Raw genomic sequence first — 23,579 nt, 5'->3', positions numbered from 1 at the left:
CTTCCATGCATACTGTTGACCTTATAGGTCACACCCTGGTTTTGATAATGACAAACTCAATTGTATTTAATAAATATCCAGTTCATGTGCAGGTTTATACTAACATACATTCAAGGGCACGCGAAAGCTTGAAGACAATTTCATATTCCCAATTGTAATATCTCTAAGTGAATTTTGTCTGTAATAGTAATTAGGGTTTTTCGGTTTGTAATAAGCTCACACACATCACATGAATGATTTACTTTGTAAGCTCAAACCGAACCATAGAAAGACCTTAGAGTGTACCTTCGGGCGACCGAAGGTCGACCGACACCGGATTTTTTCGGTGTCTTCAAAATTGGACCCCAAAGTGACCTTAGGACACTCACCTTTGCACTTGTATGTAATAGGCACTTGAATAGGGTTTGATTGTTGCAAAAAGGGACCGAAATGCACACTTGGTGCACTTTCGGTCGACCGGCCAACTCAGTTCAATTTGTCCCGGTCGACCGAAACTGGTCCGGGTCAACTGTTTGACCCAGGCCCGGTCGACCGAGCACTTATAGGTCATTTGACCTCGGTCGACCGAACCTCCTTGGGGTCAACAGTTTGACCTCCCGGTCGACCGACCATTTTTGTTCGTCAACAACTTGGTCGACCGAAGGGTCTCGGGAAAATTCCCAGCGGTCCGGTCGACCGAGCCATGTAGTTCAAAAAGTGTCCGGTCGACCGAACCTCGGAATATTGAAAAATCGCCCTGCTCGGTCGACCGACCCCTTAGTTCAAAATTCCCCCGGTCGACCGAGCTACTTGAGTCCCGGTCGACCGAACCACTTTTGGTCGACCGGACCTCTCGGGTTGCCCTGATTTTTTTACCGCGATTAAATTTTTAAACAGGGTTAAATTTTCTTAAGTGTCATTAAACTTTTCTGAAAATTCCTAATAAGTCCCCAACGGTCAAAATTCTTGGTATGTCTATATATACTCCTTCATTTGGTGGATTAAGCACGGATTAGCAAATAAATTAAGAAATATTTTCTCTCAAGCCAAATACTCATATTTGCCTCCTACTACTTACATTACTTTGAAAACCTACTCAAGCTTACACTCTTCATCTATCCAAATCATTTGTAAGTGTATTGAGTCTTTTATTTTTGGTTAGCTCTTCATATTGCTGTGTATTTGAATCGATTTTTGAGAGCATAACCTAAGTTTTCTTAGGAGGCTTTGCCAATAAGCCTGCCCTAAGAAAGACTCTTTGTGACATCCCAAGTATTGCACTCTAGTTGCAATATTTTAGGAAGTTCATTTTTGTTTGGAGATTGCAAAAATACTTTCAAACATATTTGAATATCTTGTGGTGTTCATATTGATATATTTGGGAAAGGATATTCGTGTGTGTGTGATATATAAATCTTTGTGGTATTGTTTGTACAAGTTTTATAAATATATATTATTTACCGAAAACAAAGATTATCTACTTTGCAATACAAACACGTACGCATTCTATTGATTGATAATATTGAGGCTTGCTTGGTATTCTGTGTGAACACTCTTGACTGAATATTTTGAAGTGCACAGATTATTATTGACACTCTCACGTATGCGTTACACTGATAGAAAACATAGTTGAGAGATTGACATATTTAGACCACACAGAGCTTACATTTTAAATCACTTGTGGTGTTTGTGTTTGTGCGCATTTGTGGTACATATCTGCTTTACTTGAAAGCACAATTGTATTGTACCTTTGATTGTATATCTGAGAGATTCCAGGCATGGCCTGAGGGGGCGGTAATCCAGCCCGGTAAGGATTGGTGTTAAGGTTGAGGTCAGCCCTGTGGTAATTTGACCTAGTTTGTATAGGTGACGCTCCACCCGTTTAAGCGAGCAAGGTATTGTGATAATCCTTGTGCTGGTTAGCCAAGGCGGGGACGTAGGCGGTTGGCCGAACCTCGATAACATATCCGCGTGTCATCTTCTTTTTACTGCTTTCTGATACTTGTGTGATTGTTTAAACTGCTTCATCCGATCTCTGGCACATTTACATCATTTGCACTAGATTGACCCTAGGCTTGTGAACATACTGCTGCTAGGAGGAATACTTAGAAGGTAAAATTTAAAAATACCAATTCACCCCCCCTCTTGGGATCACGGTAAAGCTAACACATACATCACACACACACCCAAATACATACATGCATGTCATCTAATGAGAAGTACGGTGTACTCCTAAGAGGGGGGTGAATTGGGTTTTAAAAATTTCTTTATAAATCTTTTTATTAAGTCTTTCCCAACTATTTTATATTCAGCAATCACACAAGTATAATTGATTTACAATCACAAGTGCAGTTAAGAATCAATTTGAGATTAAATCTTTATGAATGAAAATATCAACTTGAATAAAATTTTAGAGATTTTATTTTACAACGTTTTGCAACTTTATCAATATTCCTTTCAGCAATTTAATTCAAAATCAGAACTCAATTTAACTTTTGAATATGTCAATCCAATCAACAAGATAAGCTTGATTTCACAATATGAAACAAAATAGAAATTTCAGTAGGCTTCCAAAATTCAAACTTTAATATCAAATAAGTTACTTGAATTTAAGTATGTAACTAATCAATAAGTTAATGAGCTTTGATATTTATCAATCAATGTACTCCCTTTAATTAACGTTTCCGAAATTTCCAATAACAAATTAATTTTTAGTAATTAAGTGAGCATCCACACAATTTATATATGTAAAAAATTAAAGAGAATAGGGAAAAGAGAGAGACACCAGATTTTTACAAGGTTCAGCCCAAGGCCTACGTTCTTGTCCCAAGCAACTGCTGTGAGGATTCCAACTTTCTTTATTAGGCCAAAGCTACAACCTCTCTCCTTCTCAGGTGGAGTTCCCTCTCTAACAAGAATCTTCTCTCGCTAGGCAACAATTCAATGCCCTGAACCGTCAAAAACAACAAGAGAAACAAGAGCCTTGTGTACAAGAAACACTCTCAACAAGAGCAGAATAGTACAAGTGAATATCACAATATACTTAAGCAATATAATCAATATAAAGATTTTGAAGCTCAGATATATGTCACCGTGGATTTATTCTTAGATTGAAATCTCAGTAAAAAACTCAGAGTACGGTGGGAATTGATCAGCAAGAACTCAGCAATGAACTTTCAGCAAAATGCATTCAGTAAGAGAGCTTTGAGAGTATGAGAATGTTGATTGCTTATTGATTTTTGGGTGTGTCATTTTTGAAATCAAATTGTATTTATAGAGTTTAAAAAGTAATTTTCGTATTCCCCAAGTTACTTGGTGTGTTTCTCAAGTTTTCTCATTGTTTGGGGTCCAAGCAATTAATTTTGGAAACATTCTCTTACTGTTTTAAATTTAAATAATCGAAGGTCAGTTGACTAAACTATCGAGGTCAGTTGCTTGTGCCTTTATAAATTAGCGAAATTTCAAACACAGAATGGGGTTAGTTGTCTGACTCTGAAAGGTCATTCGCCTGATGTTATTCTTTCTGTTTAATTTTTATCAGCATAAAATGTCAATCGCCTGATCAAACATGTCAGTCACCTGACATTTTCACTTTCCAAAAACTTTAATTTTCAAAAGTGTCAGTCAACTGATCAGACATGGTCAGTCACCTGAACTTGCAATTTTTATGAATTTAAGAAATGTGTTTCCAAAAACTTGTTAGCTTTTAAACTTAGAATATTGATTTGAAACTTTGAAAATATATTTTCCGGAGTTTTCAAAATCAGGTCTCTAAGTCTATATTAAATCCTAAGAGCTTCAATCACTTATATTGAAACATATGTGAAGTACTTACTTGAGACTTTTAAAGAACTATAACACTTCTAACTACTAAGTCTTCATGTATAACTTATTTTCTTCATGTATAGTTTGTCTTCAAGTATAGCTTGACTTTAAGCTTCAATAGTTTTTAGCTTCATAAAATCTTGCAATATTAAGTTCGAGCTTTTAATAGTCATTTTCAAGCATTTTGATATAGGTCACTTGAGTCCCTTGATCTTAGTACTTAAGTTACGTGAAACATCATCACTTAACCAAATACATTAAGTTTCTTTGATTTGTTATCATCAAAATAAGATTCGTAAACCTTATTAGGCCAACATCTAGTATACATGCATATATAAACATATCGTCACCCACCTTCCATGCACCCACATGCAAGCACATGCATTTCACATACCCCATCATGCATACATGCATACACATACATATAGCATCCCATGTACATGCATCATCTTGCATACATGCATACACATATATCATCATCATGCATACATATAAACCATCATCATACTCACATGCATATCATCCATACACCATGCATACACATGCATGCACATGCATCCCACACCATGCATGTATCACACATACATTCATATATAATACCATCCATGCATCCATGCATATGTTATGTCCACATACATGGTATATATATGATCACATGCATTCATACCCATGCATACATGCATCATTATTCATACACATGTATACATACACATACATCAACATATGCATGCATGTATGCATCATCACATACACATATACCATGTCATTCAACATGCATACATCATGCACCACACGTATGTGTTTATTCATGCATACATGCATCATTCACACACACCCACATGGACACACACACACACGCAAATGGGGCAGGGAAAAATAGAGGAGGAAGAAGAAGAAGAAGAAGAAGAAGAAAGGTGGTCCTAGATGAAGAAATAAAGACGAAATAAAAGAAAGGAAATAAAGATGAAATAAATAAATAAATAAAAAGGCGGTCCTAGACAAAGAAATAAAGATGAAATAAAAGAAAGGTGATCCTAACCCAATCTCATCCTTTAAACAAAAATAAAAATAAAAAATTCAAGCCTCACAAGGATTTTTCCATACTTAACACCCAATCTTTACCTTTCTTCTAGCCCATGAAAGCCCACCTAAAATTGAGTAGTTCATATAATCCTCAAATATTTGAATGAAAAAAATGGTATATCTTTTGTTCAAGGCAAGGCTAAAAAAAAAAACATGGATTGATGGAAGCAATGAAAACCCCAAAGGGGCGTCATAGGTTAAAATGAAAGTTGGGGCCAGGTGCAAAAGCACCAACACGGTAAAAACCCAAAAGGGTGCCATAGTGTAAGAATGGTGTAACTAGACTTTGTGAAAACATGCAAGTGCATTAAGGGTAAGAATGATTTTGCCAAAAAAAATGTAAAACAAAAAACAAAACAAAAAAAAAAAATAAAAACACTCTAGGATTATGACAAGAGGGAAAGACTACATCTTCAAGAGTCAAGTGCACCCATTTCTGGATTACCTACTATATTCAAAGGGGGACCTTGGACGATGGATCTCATAAACAATTTTTTTATCTTAAAGTGCCATGCTTAAGATGCTCTAAAGATTATTGTCTTCTGAGTCTTGATTCTCTAATCCTTAGGAGCATCATTTATAACGAGCTATTAAAACATACAATTTAGGGGAGATTCTTGGGTTGCATCCATTTTTTATTACATTACTGCATACTATTTGCTCACAATTGAACAACCCCAATAAATATTGACAAATATTTTTTACAAGTGATAGACATTGGGGTGATGGTATCTCACTACAAATGAGGTCAGATTAATTAAGAAAAAATGTTCCACTTTCAATAGCATAGGGTGGGCCTTTGGTGTCCGTCCTTATCAGTCTTACACATTAAAAGACATTTTTAGTCTTTGACTAGACAAAAGCATTCCCTTTTTAGCAACCTAGGATAGGCCCATGGTGTCCTTCCTTATTAGTCGTAAAAGATAATCTTAGTTTCAGACTAAACTAAAAAAATATTCCACTTCAGCAACTTAGGATGGGCCCATAATATCCTTCCTTATCAGTCTTACACATTGAAAGACGATCTTAGTAGCGTAGTATAGACCCATGGTATCGTTCATTATTAGTCTTGCACCCCTCAAGCGATTTTAATCTCAGCGTGCATAGGGCAAGTCCACAACATCCTTCCTTATTAGTATTACATTACAATAGAAGACTATCTTAATTTTGGAACAAGACAAGTTGCTTCAAATTCAACAGAAACAACATGGAACTGTGGATTATTTCCTTATTTCATAATCTCATTTCATATTAACAAGAGCATATCCCTGATTAGTCTTTATGCATTGGCTTTTCATTTTTTTCTCATTATCTATGTTGAAATCCTCATCCATATTCAAGCATAGGATTCAAAATAACCTTCCAACGGACTTATCATTAGAAGAAACAAAATGGGGTCATATCCTTTTTGTTTTTGTCAGGCATCTCGTTGAGAACCTGTAAAGAGGGATAGTTTTGGACACTTGACAACCCATTTTGACTCCAACTTTATGAAATCTTGATAATGGAAGCAATTCAAAAGTTGAGGGGATAAACGCAGACAAATTCATATTTTGAGGATAACGAGGGAGAAGATAGTCAAGATGAATGCAAAAATGTGTTTTTGATTGAAATTTTCCCATTAAATGCCAAAAAAAAAAAAAGTGAAATACAAAATCTCTCTATCTTACGGTGCCATGTCACTTAACATGATTATTGAACAAAAATATCAAATTTTTTTATTCAAAATATGTTCTTTAATCTTGGAAAATATTTTTCTAGTTTAAAATTGAAATCCTACTATCTTAAAAATTTTTAGGCGAAAAATCATTTTTTTTACCCCTCTTTCAGTCTTTTCAAAAATTTTAGGAAAGAGAGGTGATGACTAAATTTTGATTTGAGAGGTTAAAATTATCTACTTAGGAGTGATATTCAATTATGTGAATTTTCAAAATTTTCAAGGAGCAAAAAATATTTCTTAATAATTTTTTATCTTTTCTCCATTTTTAGAAAATTAGAGGAATTTCATTATTATATGTGTCATAACACTTCATGATTTTTTTTTTCTTAAATAAAGGGTGGGGATATATTCATTAATCAATTTTCTTTAAGGAATATTTTTTTATAATTTTTTCAAATTTTTATACTAATTTTAAGCAATTAGAGAAATGAAAATAAAAAATGAAAAAAATAAAATAGTGGTAAAAAAGTATAAAAATGTTTTATATGGTCAAAGAGCCAAAGTCAAGCATAGAGGCATTAGGATAAGATCACATTCCAAAGAAAATAAATAAAATATTAAAAAAAACATTTTTTTTAAAAAAAAAAAAGAGAAAAAATACTAGAAACATAGGAAAAATGTCTATGCAGAGTAAAGCCCACTCTAATTGCTAGGAGAGTGCTTATAGTCTCTTTTTTATCATTTTTTTTATTTTTAATATTTTTTTTTTCAAATTTCTCATGAAATTTACCTAGTAACTCTCACTAGTTTGAGTTAGTTACCAATTTTCTATTAGAAGAAATAATATTTAAAAGGTTGAAAGTTCATTTTTGCCTCTCTCTCTCTCTCTCTCTCTCTCTCTCTCTCTCTCTCTCTCTCTCTCTCTCTCTCTCACCCTTTTTTGGCTCTCCTACTATTATTTCCTCTATCGTCCTTTTTACCTTCACTAATGCACCGGATCCCAAATTGTTGTAGTGTGTACATACACATAAGTGCATTTGTGTGAGTTTTTATTTGTTTGCACATATGAACATGTTAATATACATATATGTATCATGATTATTACTATTGTTATCATGTGACCATCCTTTTTCATCATTGTTTCTAGTATGAAAAATCCAAAAAAAATAAAATACATGTTGTTGTTCATTATTGTTTTGATTACGTTCAAAAGTAGGTTTTTTTTATTTATAATTATTATTTTAGCATGACTGTATCATCCTTACATGCACATGCTACCCACCCCAATCATGGGTAACCTATTTAGCTCTAAGTAGTTTTCTAGTTCATTCACCTGGAGTAATCTATGTGATTGTATCAAACAATTTGTGCTACTGCATGAATTTCACATTTTCTCTTATGTTTGCTCATTCTTTGCATTGTCCTATGTTTTACATGGTTGTTTGTGTTTTCTTGCTTTAAACTATTATTACACAATTTATCCGTCAATGGAAATAATAAATGGGGCAATGACATCCTTTCAAGAAGTATAATTGTAAGCTAATCAAGTACCCTTCGTGGAAAGGGTGTTTGGTTGCGCTGATACCTTTCCCTCACATGACTACACTCTCAAATCCTTCTTTGGTTACACATATCAAGACAATTGAATCATGGACCTAGATTTATTTTAGAGATTAAAACTAGTATAAAATTAGATGATCGAATTACACTATTAATAAAATAATAGGTTAGGGCAACTATATTCAACATTGAAAACCCGTAATCATTTCACATCCTATTGCTTGCTCAGTCACCATATGAGTCGGTGCGGTTCCTCTTTCGGGACGCATTGATATACTCATTACAACAATGAAATGGTGTAATTCAATGCGAGCAATCAATATAGGGAAAGTTACCAAAGATGGAAAGAACATCCAAAATCAAGGCTCCAAGAGCCAATTCTCTCTACTTCAGGATTCCCAGACCCTTAGCTGAGTTTGGCATCAAAGAACCATCGTTAAAACCCTTATTAGAATGTGGTTTTTATTTTGCATATTCTTGATTCAAAGTACTGTTTGAGCACCATATCAAAGAGAATTCATAATAGTTTGCTTAGATTTACCAAACATCACTAGACATTCATAATATATATGGATGCATGCATGCACCAAATAGTCACATCTTTTAAACATACCAAGTCACACCCCTTGACTTTGAACGCATCTATTTAACAATTAGTTTAAGGGATTGTTTAGCTCAAGTTATTCAACATGTTTCCTAGAAATATCGCTCTAGAATATTTAATGTCCATGCTATGCTGCTAAGACTTGGGTTCCTAAAAAGTGCAAGCTATACCCAAAGCACTATTATTCAAAACATATCTCCTTTAGTTAATTTAGAATATTAAGAGGAATAAAACTTGATAGGATAAAAACATCCCACCATTCATTGTTTTTGTACAAAACTTTCATTTATTTACTTATTTATTTATTTATTTATTTATTATTATTATTATTATTATTATAAAAAGCATTATTAAAAAGTAAGAATAATTATCTTTAGTACTAGAAAGGAGATTCTTCTTTTTAGGTTTGATTTTTAAACTATCCAAATACCCTTATAACTATACATAGTTGCCCCAAAACACTCATAAAATCACCCATAACTACCCAAAATATCCTTATAATTAATCATAAGGACTCTTCTAATCAAATTTATATATTCTTCACCTCCTATTCAATTCTACAAGTATTCATCAAAAATAAATGTAAAATTTTAGAAGTGGTAGAACTTATTCTCCATGGCTAGTTATTATTAAAAAAGAATTATAATTATTAAAAATATGTGTGCAAGTTACAAGTGTATATACGACATTATTACATTACAAGTTTAGAGTAAGCCAAAAGAATATTAATATAGCCTATGTCAAATATTATATGATCTTATTAATAGCCATTGTCAACTATTAGATCTAATGAATAAGCCATTGTCAAATTCCAGCTTAAGATGCCATAGAAAATGAATTGAAAAAGCATTAGGAAGTAAATGGGAGTAAATTTAATTTTTATTATCCAAATTCATACAACTAAATTTAAAATGTAAAATTCATACTTGCAACATATTGCTCGCGACATTGTCTATCTCTTTTCTTTTTCTTTTTTTCACTAAAAGATGGCCATACTTTCATTTATTTATTAATATGCCTTCACTTTTAAAAGAGGAATACCGTGATTACAATTTTATTTTATTTGTAAGGACATTAATTTCATTTCTCAAATTATCCATATCTCCAACCATGAAATAAATACTCATAAAGGATTCCCCTGTTCCTAATATGCCTTCACTTTTAAAAGAGGAATACCATGATTACAATTTTATTTTATTTGTAAGGACATTGATTTCATTTCTCAAATTATCCATATCTCCAACCATGAAATAAATACTCATAAAGGATTCCCCTGTTCCTCAAGTATAGACCCTATCTTCAAATGCATTGCATGTTCCTTAACAAAGAGTGCTAAAGGGACAGCAATCTAGTTGTCAATAAAAATATAAAAATTCAAACCTGAAAGCGTACATGTACATCTTTTTATCCTTACTGGGCACAATATACGACAACCAGATTTGACACTGATGTGCGCTCACATCAAGGTTTGATGCGATAGCCCAGCCCCATCTTTCATCTACCTACTGAGTACTGAGAACCTGCCCTCGATTAAAATAAAAAAAAAAATTAGAAAAAATAATCACTCGAAGATATGGCAATTCTCTCTCCCGTCTTCTTCTTCATTCTGTTGAACCTATTGGCTGCGCAAACTCCGCCTTTGGAATGACCCTCTTTTCAACGCAATTGGCAAACTTTACCCTTGGCCGCTGCAAACACTGTTAGGGAAAAAGAATGAGATAAAGCTTCAATGCAGGATACTGTTAAAAAAATTCTGAGTTGACAAATTTATACTTCGCAAATGTAGAACCTTAAATTTAGCTAGAAACCCTAAAAAAATTGGGCATGGCATAACACTCTTACTGTGATTCTGCAGTGAATATTCAGATCATCATTCATTTGGCTGAGACGTTTTTTCGCCACTTCTTCTGCTATAGAAGCTTTCCTGCATGCTTCTTCCACCTGCGGCAAAAGGGAATAAAAAGATTTCAAGATGTCAAGAGCAGTGAAAGGCTCTTTTTTCTCTTTTTCGAGCAAACTCCAATCAGAGTGCCTGTAAAAAAAAGTTCCCCATGATCTACAATATTTTTCAGAAGGTAAAAGAATGAGAAAGTCCTTGTATAAGTAGATAAGCAGACCTAAGGCTCCCATTGGCAGAGTTTTTCCTCAACCATTTGTTCTGCAGCGGATGAGTAACACCAAGAAGTTCCCTAGAACATTTAGTAAATTGAAATAAATTTATAATTAAGCCTTCTTTTTTTTGTGTGTATAATAAACACCATCCACCCTAGAGGGTTTAAGAAACAACACTAAAATGCAGATAGAGGCTGAGTTCACCTTGAAACCCATGCAAAGCTACTTTCATGAAAATGACATTTTGCAATAGTTGTCATGAGTGTGTACGGTCACTTACTTGAAGTGATGTATGCCCTTCGGTTTCAAGCTAGCTTATCCCTTTCCTTTAAGGGTAAATTTGTTTTTACAGCTACGCAACTAAGTAATTATGATCCAAGTGTGAGCCAATACCAAAGGAAACTTTTAAAATGTAATTCCACTCCCTGAAGCTCTGAAAGTGAATTGTGATGATGTGCACAGACCAACTATAGAAATATTTGAAAATTTTAAAGTTTTGGTAAACTTAGGGCACATACTTAGGAGGCTGATAGTCTTAAAACACCCCAAAATTAGCTAACCTAGAAACCATCTAGACAATAAAAAGAGATATCCCTCTCACTAACTGAACAAATTCATTTCAGAAGATTGAAGTTCGCAAAGCACTAAACCAGATTGACAAGAATGCATGATGTTTCATTAATTCTCTACATGTTCATTGTAGTAGGAAATGCACTTAATTTTCTTCATTGTGTTCCTTCACTAAAAATTCTTAGCCTAAGCAACTGTCCTAGCAGATCATATTTCAAAAGCAACAGCACAGAAGACAAAAAAGAAAAAGATTTTCAATTCATTCTCTAAGTAAGAATTTCAACAATATATGAGTAACATCAACTACTTAGTGCAAAGTAAATGAATGGACAGACTAAATTCCTGTTGTTTGAAAGTAAAATAAGAATAATGCTTTAGATCTGGCAATTTTCAAGAGAACAAATGTGACTTATTATTCAATCAACACATGACAGAGAACAATAGGTCGCTATGGGCCTACTCTTCCATCAAATGAGATCTAAAGCAAACACTCATAACAGAACGCAAGTCAAAACCACCCAAGGAATCTGCACCAACTGTGCAGCTAACTATTCTTACAACAATTTAATTTAGTGCATTTGAAAGAACTTAAAATTTGGATTTTAAAAATGTAAACACAATAGAAAGAAAATCTGTTAAAAAATTATGAGTTTCGCAACAACAAAGAAATACAGCAAACATAAATTTGTAAATAATTTGTGGCCTAAGAGTGCTTTAAGTCCAAAATGAAAACATACCATACCATAAAACTAACAAGAATATGAAAAGAAAAATGTATTATAAATAGAACATTGAGCTAGTCATATGAAAACTTCAGTGATGATACTGTTTTCAAAGTTCCTACTATATTATCAAGTCATGAAGACAACTGACAACACTTTGCACCTAAAAGAAAAAAAATTTGTAAAGCTCTACATCTCATCTTCAATTACATTGTGCCTAACTAAAATTACCCAACTGTGTAAATTTATGTAATGCTACAATCATCCATTCACACTGGTCAAATATTTATACATGTTACAAGTTTACTTTGCCCTATTTAGTATATAATACATGTACACAGTATGATTTCCTACTAATTTTCATTTGCCAACAATTTTCATTTTATTCCCCATTCAAAATTGAGAGACCAATTCTAAATACCAATTGTCACGGATGTGGAGTTCTAAATGGTAAAAAAGGGAATTACCCTTGACAAAATCCTCCTAAAGAGTCAAGGAGTCGCCCATGCGGTGACAGGACTACACCAAGTCCAGCCTAGTCATACTCATTCTTATCCAAGGAAACAGCCAAGTGTCTAACCTAGTGGTCAAGTATCATGACTCAATAGCTCTTGAACCAAATAAGGTCATCACTAAAGAACCTAAACTTGAATGGTAAGGAAAATAACTGACATTCCACTAGTACTAAGGATAACTCTCATCGTCTCAATGCAACTAGGAATCTTAGATGATACTACCCAACTGTAAAGCTAGTGGCTAAGGAAGACTTACACCCAAATCTTTGGGCCAGAGAGATCTGTGCAATCCCATTCCCCAAATGGATTGTCCGTGAAGCTTCCAATCCGACACGAAAGCCCAAGACACCCCTCAAGGATATCCAAAGCCCACCCCTAATCACTTCTCAAGGTTGCTCACTTAGTACCCATCAAGATACCAGGGGAGTGGCGATGCACACTTGGTGTTCCCCTAAGAGCCATTCTCCGAAATATTCTCGATCACATAAGAGTAACCACCATGGATCTAATGATCATACATCTTAGATTTGAGAACATCATAAATAGAACTATTTGGACCAACTACAACACCAGAGTGACATACCAAAATCATCCCCCTGACAACCACACAATTACATCTAAGTTAATCAAGCTTACCTCCAAGTCAATGATCAAATACCAAAACCATGTATTAGGGTGGTAAAACTTTAAGAGCCTAACCTAGGCATATTAGAAGAAGTCTCAATGGTGGTTGAGTCTTGTGTAGATTTGGAAAGACAATGTGCTTGATTGTGAACGGAATACGTATTGAATCAAGATAAGGTTGGAATGGAAATTAATTCTTATGAACATAATATCATCAAAGGTGAATATTCATTTAGTAGACAAGCCATATATATGAAAATGCCCAACAAAGATATTGAGTAGCCTTGGTCGACAAATCAGGTTCCTAGGCAAGAAAGGTCTTGTTTGATAGCTTTTCTCAAGAGGAGAGATTAAGAAGTGGAGTTAAGAGTGTAATTAAAGAGAGATACAACTACAAGAACACATCATCCCAATAGGAAACGGGTAAGATTGCTTGAAATTAAAGGGCACACATCAAATCAAGCAAGTAACGGTCTTTACACTTGACCCTCTAATTTTGTGGTGGCGTATCAACTCATGAAAATTAAAGTAGTGTTGGGAATTAAGAACAAATTCCCAAAACCTGTGAAAAACAAAATAGAGAAAGAATACACGCCAAAGAAAAATCAATCACACGCACAAGACAATATTTACGTGGTTCGGCAATTTTATTTATGTCCACGGAATTGCAGGGATTTCACTATTATCAGGAAGAAAATATAGACAGTGCGGCGGTACAATGCTCTCCCTCTCGCTCTCTCGCGAAGTGTGACCGCATAACCCTAATCACCCAAAAATAATCATTTTGTATGGTGCGCACAGGGTTCCAAATGGGCTACAAAACAGGCCCAAATACGGCCCAAGCCTTTGCTCCATGGACTAAGCCTTATGATAGAAATCTCTCATTATAGAAAAGGTCGGGTCCCAATCTAGGTTTAACACAACTAAGCTCCACAAAAGCCCAACAAGTAGAATGTCACATATAAACTCATGACAACTAATGTAAAATGTTATTTTCATAAAAATAATTATGCATGAATTTAAAGGTGAAACTTTCAAAGCCATCATCAGCTCCAACTTGCCACGCCCGACATTCAAATTGGGTTTTAACAATGCAACAAATGAAGCTAAATAATAACATGCATTGACTTGGAAACACATGACCCAAGTTCAAAGGCCTACTTGGGCCCTTTTTAAGTGAGGAGAATAAATTAGGTTTCTTTTGGAGGTGTGTGAAGTGTGTTAGTTGTCAAAAGAGAGGGAAGAACATGAGATGTGAAGTGCAGAAAATTCTGCTCGTTTTCCCACTGCAGTCTTGATCAAACTGACAATTGTAGGGTCATTCGTACTTTGATTCAGCTAAAATCATCTAGTTCTCAATTCTGAACAGTGTGATATTCATTTGGACACCTCTAGGTCAATCATTCCTGTTCGTTACAGCAACTCTGTTTTGGGGAAATTTCTCTATTTTCTCATCTTCCTCATCTAGTCATTGCTTCATTGCCATTGATGTGATTATTGCTAGGTTATTGGTAAACACTAATGATCGCTGAAACTTGGCATGTAAACTGAAATTTGATCATGATGTAAACTGAAACTTGGGTGCTAACACAAAATGACGTAGCATGAAAGAGCAGAAAGAAGGGGAGAAAGATGAGAGAGAAGAAGATGGAGAGGACAAGCATTAACTTCAAGATTTCAAATTCACTAAAAACTTTCTACAACAATAAATGTGCTAATATATATATATATATATATATATATCAAAATTAAAAATAAATAAAATAACAAATAAACCCCTTATTGGTGACAAAAAATTCCCAAACACAAAATTAAAAGCAAAACCCTACAAAAACTGAATCCTAATTAATTACTCCTAAATCTACAAGGCTTAAATCGATAATTCCTTAGGTTAATTCTTTTGAAGCAGACTTCTAGCGAGGTCCAACCTTTGACTGGCTTCTTCTTTATCACTAAGCCACGTGATTAGAAACCCCACCATCAACAACCCAAGTTACGTATCAGTTTTCTTAATAAAAGGCTCTTTATATGCCCTGCTTTTTAACGTCTCTCTTTTGCAAGTCCAATAACTGGTAAAGTGGAAGGAAACAACAATATTCACTATGTTGGCACTAGAAAATGGGTAGCATGTTTCTTGGTCCTAGATCTAGCAGTCTTTATTTTGAGTTACATACTGGTGAATAACCAACCAACACCCAACGCTTGGATGTACAAGACTCTTGGGCCCAACTTTGGTGAGGTATTGTCTGCTTTGACACACTAGTCTCATGAGTTTGTCCTATAAAAGGCGCCTCACATAGTCAGAGTCCAAACCATCCTTATAAGCTGAAGATCTCCCTAGTACACATTCTATATGAGATTGTGACATGCTCTCCCATCAAAACTTTGACACCCTCATCAAAGTGGATTACACCTTTATGTAGGATCCACCCCATATGATAGTACCCCCGGGGTGGCTCTGATACCAAATGTAATGATCTTCGACCCAACTCCAGTGAGATATTGTCTGCTTTGGCCCATTGGTCTCACGGGTGTGTCTTATAAAAGGCGTCTCACATAATTGGAGTCCAAACCATCCTTATAAATCTAAGATCTCCCTAGTACACATCTTATGTGGGACCATGACATTGGACTTTGTATGGCCCTACTTCTTGCAATGTTTGCAATAGCACCAAGTGCTTGGACTTTGTATGGCCCAACTTCTTGTAATGTTTACAAGATTCATTCGATCTTAATATACCATTTTGGCTTCTTTATCATGCTAACATGATGCAGAACAGCTACTAGAAATATTCTAGTGAGGCAACAAGCAAACTTTGTTTTTTTTTTTTTTTAATATATACAAGTATAAACCTTGTTCAGATTCTATAAAGGCTCTGCGCTTAGAATTTGTGACAATATAGTTCTAACTAAAAATTTTAACCCCATTAGGAATTGAGGCACCTCTCTTTATCATTCCAACACAAAGTCATTGGCTGCACCATATGTGCACTTACGAAGTGATGGGTATGTATGGACCTCGTCCTATATTCCATTCATCTTGGTATGGCAGACTGCAAGTATGAGACTGCCTTGTTCAAATAAACTAACCTCTCCCTTCAACCAGTGAACATGTGCATTTCCTTGCGAAAATGCTCTTCCAAATTGACCCCCATATCTTATGTCATATCAGCATAGGCCATGCTGCCATGCAACTCCTTAGATAAGGAGTTGAGAAAGCATGAGATAACCATAACATTAAACTTCTCACACTGTAACTGAGGAAGTCTATGATGTTTTGGTAGAATTTCACCCACAAGACTGAATTTATTCGAGGCAAGAAGAGCATAAGGCAAAGCCTCTCATCCAAGTAGAATAACTTTTGCTATTGAGACGTGATACTCTGAAGGATCAGATAAGGCGAACAGGCAGTAAGATGAATTTGATTGGGTGTGCCACTGGAAACTATATTGGTGGAAAGTTCATGCCATTGTAGTGATGAAGTTAAGGAAGAATTCTAGTTAAAGTTGCATCTAGCAATTTCAGCCCAAGTAAGGCTGCTCATGAACCACGCAAATTCCAGAAATACTACATTATTTCGTTCACACTCATCAAATATTCATACACATCATAAGTTAACCTTGCCCAATTTAGTAATGTTTAAGTAAATAAGATAATTTCCTACTACAGCTACAGCATGTCCACAAGGGAGGGAAGAAGATATAGGAGGGGGAGTTATCCATGACATACACATGATATGGCGAATATATACAGGATCTCTGGGAGTTAGGCTGCTTTCATACGTCCAGTAAACTTTTCATGTTCACATGCCATGAGGTCAAGTAAATGCATTGTACAGAGAACACAGGTCTGCTATTTCACAGCTCTAATAGTGTCCACAAATACAGAGATAATTAAGAATAAGAAAAATTGGAAGATTGCAGCCATTTACCTCATTGATCTGTAGAACAGCAAAATGTTTACGGCTGGAAGCAGATTGTTCCAGCATATTTCGTAGGTATGATAATTCCTGAATTAAGTCCAAAGAAACTTCTTCAGCATCTTGCATCTGATTTCTGGAGAACTCAAATGCTCTCTCTGCATGGAGACGAAAGGAAGCACAGTTCAGACAAGTACAGAGTCCTCTGCATCCTCTAGGATTTGTCTTAAGGATCCCTTTTGAGAAACCAGGAACAGAAACTCCTGAGAGGGCAAGGGTTTCAACTTGGGAAGGGTTTTGTCCCAGGTAGGCTGCTCTTGGCCTTGCACCTGTAGTAAATCGTACACTTGACATCAGGCAGTTCTCATCAACTTCAGCAGCAGAATTATTAGAGACTTTTATTTCAACATTGTCTTCTCCACATGAAGCTCCGGGACGAACGCAAGAATTTAATGGTATAACTGACATATCTGTTCTGTGAATTGTGCTCGCAATATCATCTGCAGGCTCCATCTTTTTGGGTTGTCCCGAAATTTGGTCAGCTTTTAATGCACAATTTCTTTGCAAATCAAATGATCGTGATGACCGAGTCAAATTTGGTTCATTGTCATTACATGAACCATTTGCGTGAATCAATGTAATAGCTGACAAAGAATCAGAGTCATTGGTGTGATGCTCCCTGGGAATTCCATTTGCCTCGCATTTAACATCAGGGATCCCTTGACATTGAGAATCCAATGATAATGAGAATGGCTTCTCTTCCAAATCTTTCTCGTGTTTAGGGCATTCATCATTCTTTGAGGCACCTAAAAAACCCATTGATTAACAGAAAGGTCAGATCTAAAATTTTACAGATTCAAGTTGAAGAAGAATCTTTCTACTGTGAATATAATTCAGAGAAAGGGGTTTACAGGAATCATCATAAGTAATATTCATTAGGTATGGAAGCAATCTTCTGTAGCTGAAGGAACTTGGAGTTTTGAACACCTTTAGCCGTGAGCATGGACTAAGGACCTGTTCCAAAATAGAAAGCTCGATTCACTTGAGCTGAAGGCATAAGAAAGGAGGGAAATAAAAAGTAGAACCACAGTATACTGTCTTTCAAATTTCTAGATGCAAAATTTAATGGCCTTAATCGATTTAACGATCCTGTAAATTACATTATATTAAAAATAAGTTTGTTACCGGTTTGCTCTTAGAAATGCAGTTACTTCTCCTTTCAAGTTTAGTGCGAGAACCACTGTGAATGCAGATATTGTTTCTTTCGATTCTTCCATTTGATTGCTTCACCAGAGCGTGATCCGAGTTCGGCCAAGCACATTCTGCTCTGTTTCTTCCATCTTCATCCACGCCTGGCTTGTCAAATATATCATCGGGTGGGGTGGAGTGAACACATCCTTCATTTGAACCATCCACCGCATTTGGAATATCACCTTCTCCATCCCCCATCTGTTCTGCGTTAGAGGGGCTTAGATTTATCGCTGAATCAGACAAATTAGGGTTTGTTTTGTCTAAAAATTGAGCTTCAAATTGGAATTCGATTCCAGATTTCTCCATCTCCCCTGTCTCTGATGATTTTTCAACATCTGAACACGAACCAACATTGACATCTTCATTGATAAAATTATCATCTTCAGTTGAAAACAAAATATCAGTACTTGCAGCACTCAGATTCTGAGCGTCGATAGAAAATTCTGCAACACACTGATGGGTCTTGCCATCAGAATATGAGCCAATTCTAGCATCTTTATTGCCACAAGAAACTTCCCTTATAGAACTCACGTCAGAGGATCCGATATTGAACTGAGCAACCCCACCACCAAGTTTAACAAAATCTCCATTCTCAGAGGGATGAACAGCATCAGAATACTTACCAACTGCACTATTTTTCTCCGCACAGCACTCATCGATGATCGAGGAACGAGAGAAGACCCGCCTCGCGCGGAGATCCTTGATGGAAATGCGAGACATGATCTCATCGCTATCCAACAGCTCTTCTTGGCTGACTAGGGGTCCGAGTTTACTTCGCTGGCGGGGGATGAAGTCGAGGGAGAGGTGCACGTGCTGGCTTTTGCGGAAGCTGTCGGATCGGGCTCGGCCGGAGCGGTTGCGATGGATGTATAGTTGAGATTTGCTCCTGGTGAAAGTGCCCGTGAATGGGTGGGACGGCGGTGAATGCTTTCGCTTCCTCGAGCTTTGCCTTGTTTCCATGTTCTGGTTCCACCGTTCCAGTGTGTGTGAGAGAGAGAGAGAGAGAGAGAGAGAGAGAGAGAGAATTTGTGGGGCGTGGGGATGAGGTAATGAATACCCTAGACGTCTTCGGCGGGAAACGAAGTGGAGGGAACTACGAAGGATATTTTGGCGGGAAAGAAAATGTGGTCAGGTACACCGTACACATGATATGGAAAATTGACCCGACCCGAGATTCTTAGGGCTAAAGAGTAAGAGTTTTTTCCCAATTTATCCTTTTTAAAAATATATATATTAAATCACTACTTATAATAGTAAGATTTGTCACGTGTCATTTTAGAAATTATTTTTCCCAAAAATGCATTATTTAATTTTTTTTTAAATGATAAATCAGGAAATAAATTCTTTTAATATATATTTTTTTTTTAAATGATAAATCGGGAAATAAAAAAAATTTAATTCTTTCTCTTATTACTTTTGGAACAATTAATTTTTTTAAAAAAAGAAAATTCTTATTTAATTATATCTCTTTTTAATTATATCTATTTTTTTCTATTTAATATATTTTTAAAATTTTTTTTACTTAAAAGTATTGTTTTGTTCACTACATTTAAAGATTCTTTATTTAGTCTATCTTATTTCTCTATTTGATTCATAATAAAAATAAAATTTTTACATAAGATTCTCATGAGTTGCATGAAATGAAAATTTTCATATTTTGTAAGTATTATCATATGTGAGCATAAAGATAAGAGTATCACATTTTTTAAAATTTTATCTTCCTCAAAATACAAAAATTGTCATCATATATGGTTTTCTAATCACCAGTTAAATGTAAAAATAAATATCATGAAGACTTTAAAAAAAATTAATGGTCTATTTAGTTATGGAAAATATTTTAAATTTTTATTTTCAGTTTAAAAAAATATTTTAAAAATAGCTAATTTTTCATTTTTCTAAAATAAATTAATAGTATAAAAAATTTGACACTATCTTCTTGTAGAAATAGTTCTATTTTTATTTTTTTATTTTTTAAATAATTAAAAATGATAGTTCTTTATTTTTAAAAATTTATATAGAAAAGGTAACAAATATATTTTACTGTTTTTTAGATTTCTAACTCTTATTTTGTTAATTAAGACTTGAGAGCATGCACTCATATATAAAATTTTGATTTGTGAATTCAAATCCAAAATTAGTGATCAAATATATTAATATGACAATTTATATATAATATATATTACATAAATTTTAAAAATAATATTAATATTATGATATCATTATTAATAATTTTATTATATATAATAAAATTATAGCATATAAAAATTTATAGAAAGAATTTATTTCCTTATTTATTACGCAGGAGAATTTATTACACAGAAGATTTATTTCGCAATTTATTATTATTTTTAAATATATTAAAAGAATTTATTTCTCTATTTATTATGCAGCAAAATTTATTTCCTGATTTATCATTTTTTTTTAATATATATTTAATAATATTTTTTCTTTTGAAAAATAATTTCCGAAATGATACGTGGCAAATCTCGCTACTTGAAGTAGCGAGATTACATCAAGTTTATTTCGGGAATTATTTTCCTGAGAAATGTATTATTTAATATATTTATAAAAAAAAAGACAAATTAAGAAAAAACTCTAAAGAGTAAAGCGGAAAGAAATTGATCCCACTCCGGCACGGCCTTTTTTTTTTTTTTATAAGAAGGGCGACGCCTCCATTTATTTATTGATAACCCCTCATTTTTTGTGGAAGAATACCGTAGTTATAAGACAATCAATGGGAGATAACAAAAGACAACACGTTAAAAACCTCCCAAAGAACAACACCAACTTACAGCCAAAAACCGAGTTACAAGTTCAAACAAAACAAAACAAAACAAAACATGACCTATAAAACAAACCTCACGCAACAAAACAAAACAAAAGATAAACAACAAAAAACATAAGTTAAAACCAAAAGAAAATCAGTTAAACGTACATCATATAAGTCGCACTCATCTTCTCTAATTTATACAAATCATTGCTAACTCTAAGGAGTTGACTACTATTTGTAAACAAACTATTCCTCCTCATAGCACATTGTCAAACCAAGGCATCTGCCACTTTATTCCCTTTTCTATACCAATGATTTATCGAAAAATCTATTCCCTCCAATAAACCAATAAGCTGCTCCCAAAAATCCCACAAATATCACAAATAGCACTTCCTGGCTCTTATCCAATTAACTACAATATTCGAATCACATTCAATATTGATACATGTATGGCCCAAATGTTTGCAAATATTTATTCTCTCTAACATAGCTCTCAATTCAGCTTTATTATTTGAATAATAACCAAAATATTTTGAAAAACCAATCACAAAAGAACCTGTATGGTCTCTAAGGATGCCACCACCACCCGCCGGCCCTGGGTTCTCCAGGCTGCTCCCATCCAAATTTAGTTTCAACCTCCTTTACCTCGGTTTTAGCCATCTCACACTTTGCATAGTTTTAATTCTTTTATTCATAATTTGCACTTCTAGATTCTGCAGTACCCGAAAATCAAAATCCTTTAACTGAACCATTTATGTCATGTTCCTAATCAAAACTCTCACCCAATACTTAATGGAGAGCCACACATCAGTACTACTCTCTAATTTTCCTCCCATTCTAGCCACACATCTTCTTATCCACAGCTTCCAAACTACTAAATAAGGAATCAAACCCATCAATGAACCCAGTTGAGAGAACCTAGAAGCCCTATTAAACTACATTTGGACTCTTTCTTTCCAACTTTATTGCCTAAGGAAAGGAACACCTACCTCCACCGAATCCTTCCTCTAAACCTCAGAAGCAAGGTCTCCCTTATTTAACACATGCTCCAAATCTTTTGATTGCCTCATCTCGCAACAATTATACGCCGAAACAAGTGAAAGCCCCACCCTTCTCACCTTTTCATCAACACTTAGGCACTCAAAAGCAACCTTCCACATACAGATAGAAATTTTCTTCAGTAACCATTTGTTCCAAACCCACTTAACCCAATCAAATTTTGGAGTTCTAACTCTGATAACATCTCATGTGGACTTTGTATTAAAGCAACCATCATTTTACAGAAGCCATAACAGAATGTCCGAAGAATTTCTAAGATTTCCCACCTTTTCCATCACTTCATCCATTTTACTAAACCCTAGAATTCTCTGCAAATTTTCCACATCCCACGCATTATTGATAACCAAATATTTTAATTTGATATGAGATTTTGCACCATTTGGACAATCTGCAAACAAAGGTCCCGAATCTAAAAACTTATCATACCACAATTTTACATCTCCTTCTCTAACCTTCCACTTAGATTTACTTAACAGTTCAGGCATACCTTGCAGAACTTTTCTCCAAAAGGAAGAATCCGATCCATGCTATCTGCAAAGAGCAATATGTCCTCCTTTCACATATTTAGCTTTAAAAAATCTAGCCCATAAAGAATTTTGTGTTAATAAATGCTAACCAAACTTCATGAACAAAGACTGTTGCACCAAACTTATTGCTCCATTGGCCGTGCAGGAGTGAAATTATTATGAATAAAAAAAAAAAACATATTTTGCTAAAGTACGGCACGACGGCGTAACCCTAGTTGCCATCACGAGTGACGACGATGACGGAACGACGGCGTCAAAGATCTGCTGAGGGAGAGTCATGATGGACCGTCCCCGTCGTGACGAGAGACAACGACAACGACATCGGACCTCTGTTGGTTATGAAGACACGGTCGCTGCGTGTGGGAACTCATCGAAAATCAACGGGGGTTCAAGGCCTCGCCGGACTGAGTAAGAAGACGATGACATTGTTGGCGAAATAGAAGTTGAAAGAAACTCACTTTGCCTAGGAGATTTGCATTCTAAATCTGAGGGCCGAAAGTATAATCTCTCACCGGTGGATTAGGGCATTTTTCATATTTTTGAGGCATTTTGGAGTATGTTCGTCGATTATCTATTTGCTTGAGTTTTTGCAGCTTCGCGCCTCCTTGCAGATCTCAAAAGGTTCCTCCTTTTTTGGATTTTTCTAGCTCAAAACTTCATTTACTGTTGTTAAGTGCGTGAGAGAGCAACCGTTCGCTAGCCGAAACTTCTAGATTATCTACATCACCTCTGCTTGCACAGTGGCGTGAACGGAGATGCTCGCTGTTTGTTCCGCTTTCATTTAGACGAGGTGGTGACG

At 35.0% G+C, this 23,579-nt stretch overlaps 1 protein-coding gene across 2 annotated transcripts; it reads right to left on the bottom strand.

Annotated features, from left to right (window-relative positions):
- Nucleotides 1-10,007: 10,007 nt before the first annotated feature.
- LOC131150253 (uncharacterized) lies at nucleotides 10,008-19,473 on the bottom strand. Of its 2 annotated transcripts, none has more exons than XM_058100859.1 (5): nucleotides 18,359-19,473; nucleotides 18,085-18,187; nucleotides 17,186-17,979; nucleotides 10,554-10,652; nucleotides 10,008-10,408 (listed from the first exon to the last, which is right to left on the bottom strand). In XM_058100859.1, the coding sequence occupies exons 1-5, from the start codon at nucleotides 19,382-19,384 to the stop codon at nucleotides 10,313-10,315; spliced, it is 2,118 nt and encodes a 705-aa protein (XP_057956842.1). In that variant the 5' UTR covers nucleotides 19,385-19,473; the 3' UTR covers nucleotides 10,008-10,312. The 2 variants fall into 2 exon arrangements, with proteins under 2 accessions (XP_057956842.1, XP_057956843.1); XM_058100860.1 differs by lacking the exon at nucleotides 10,008-10,408 and adding an exon at nucleotides 10,829-10,900 and having other exon boundaries at nucleotides 10,563-10,652; nucleotides 18,359-19,449.
- Between the last annotated feature and the right edge of the window lie 4,106 nt (nucleotides 19,474-23,579).

This window comes from Malania oleifera, chromosome 3 (genome assembly GCF_029873635.1).
Source record: "Malania oleifera isolate guangnan ecotype guangnan chromosome 3, ASM2987363v1, whole genome shotgun sequence".
Lineage (NCBI taxonomy): Eukaryota > Viridiplantae > Streptophyta > Magnoliopsida > Santalales > Ximeniaceae > Malania > Malania oleifera.
Note: the sequence above shows the minus strand (reverse complement) of the source record. Positions and strands in the feature narration are given on the sequence as shown.

Excerpts from the sequence above, each read along its gene's own strand:
- LOC131150253 (XM_058100859.1), bottom strand. The coding sequence starts at position 19,384 with ATGGAAACAAGGCAAAGCTCGAGGAAGCGAAAGCATTCACCGCCGTCC. Across the intron at positions 17,980-18,084 it reads TATTACTTATGATGATTCCT|GTGCCTCAAAGAATGATGAA; the intron begins GTAAACCCCTTT and ends TGGGTTTTTTAG. Across the intron at positions 10,409-10,553 it reads ATATTCACTGCAGAATCACA|TGTTTGCAGCGGCCAAGGGT; the intron begins GTAAGAGTGTTA and ends TTTCCCTAACAG.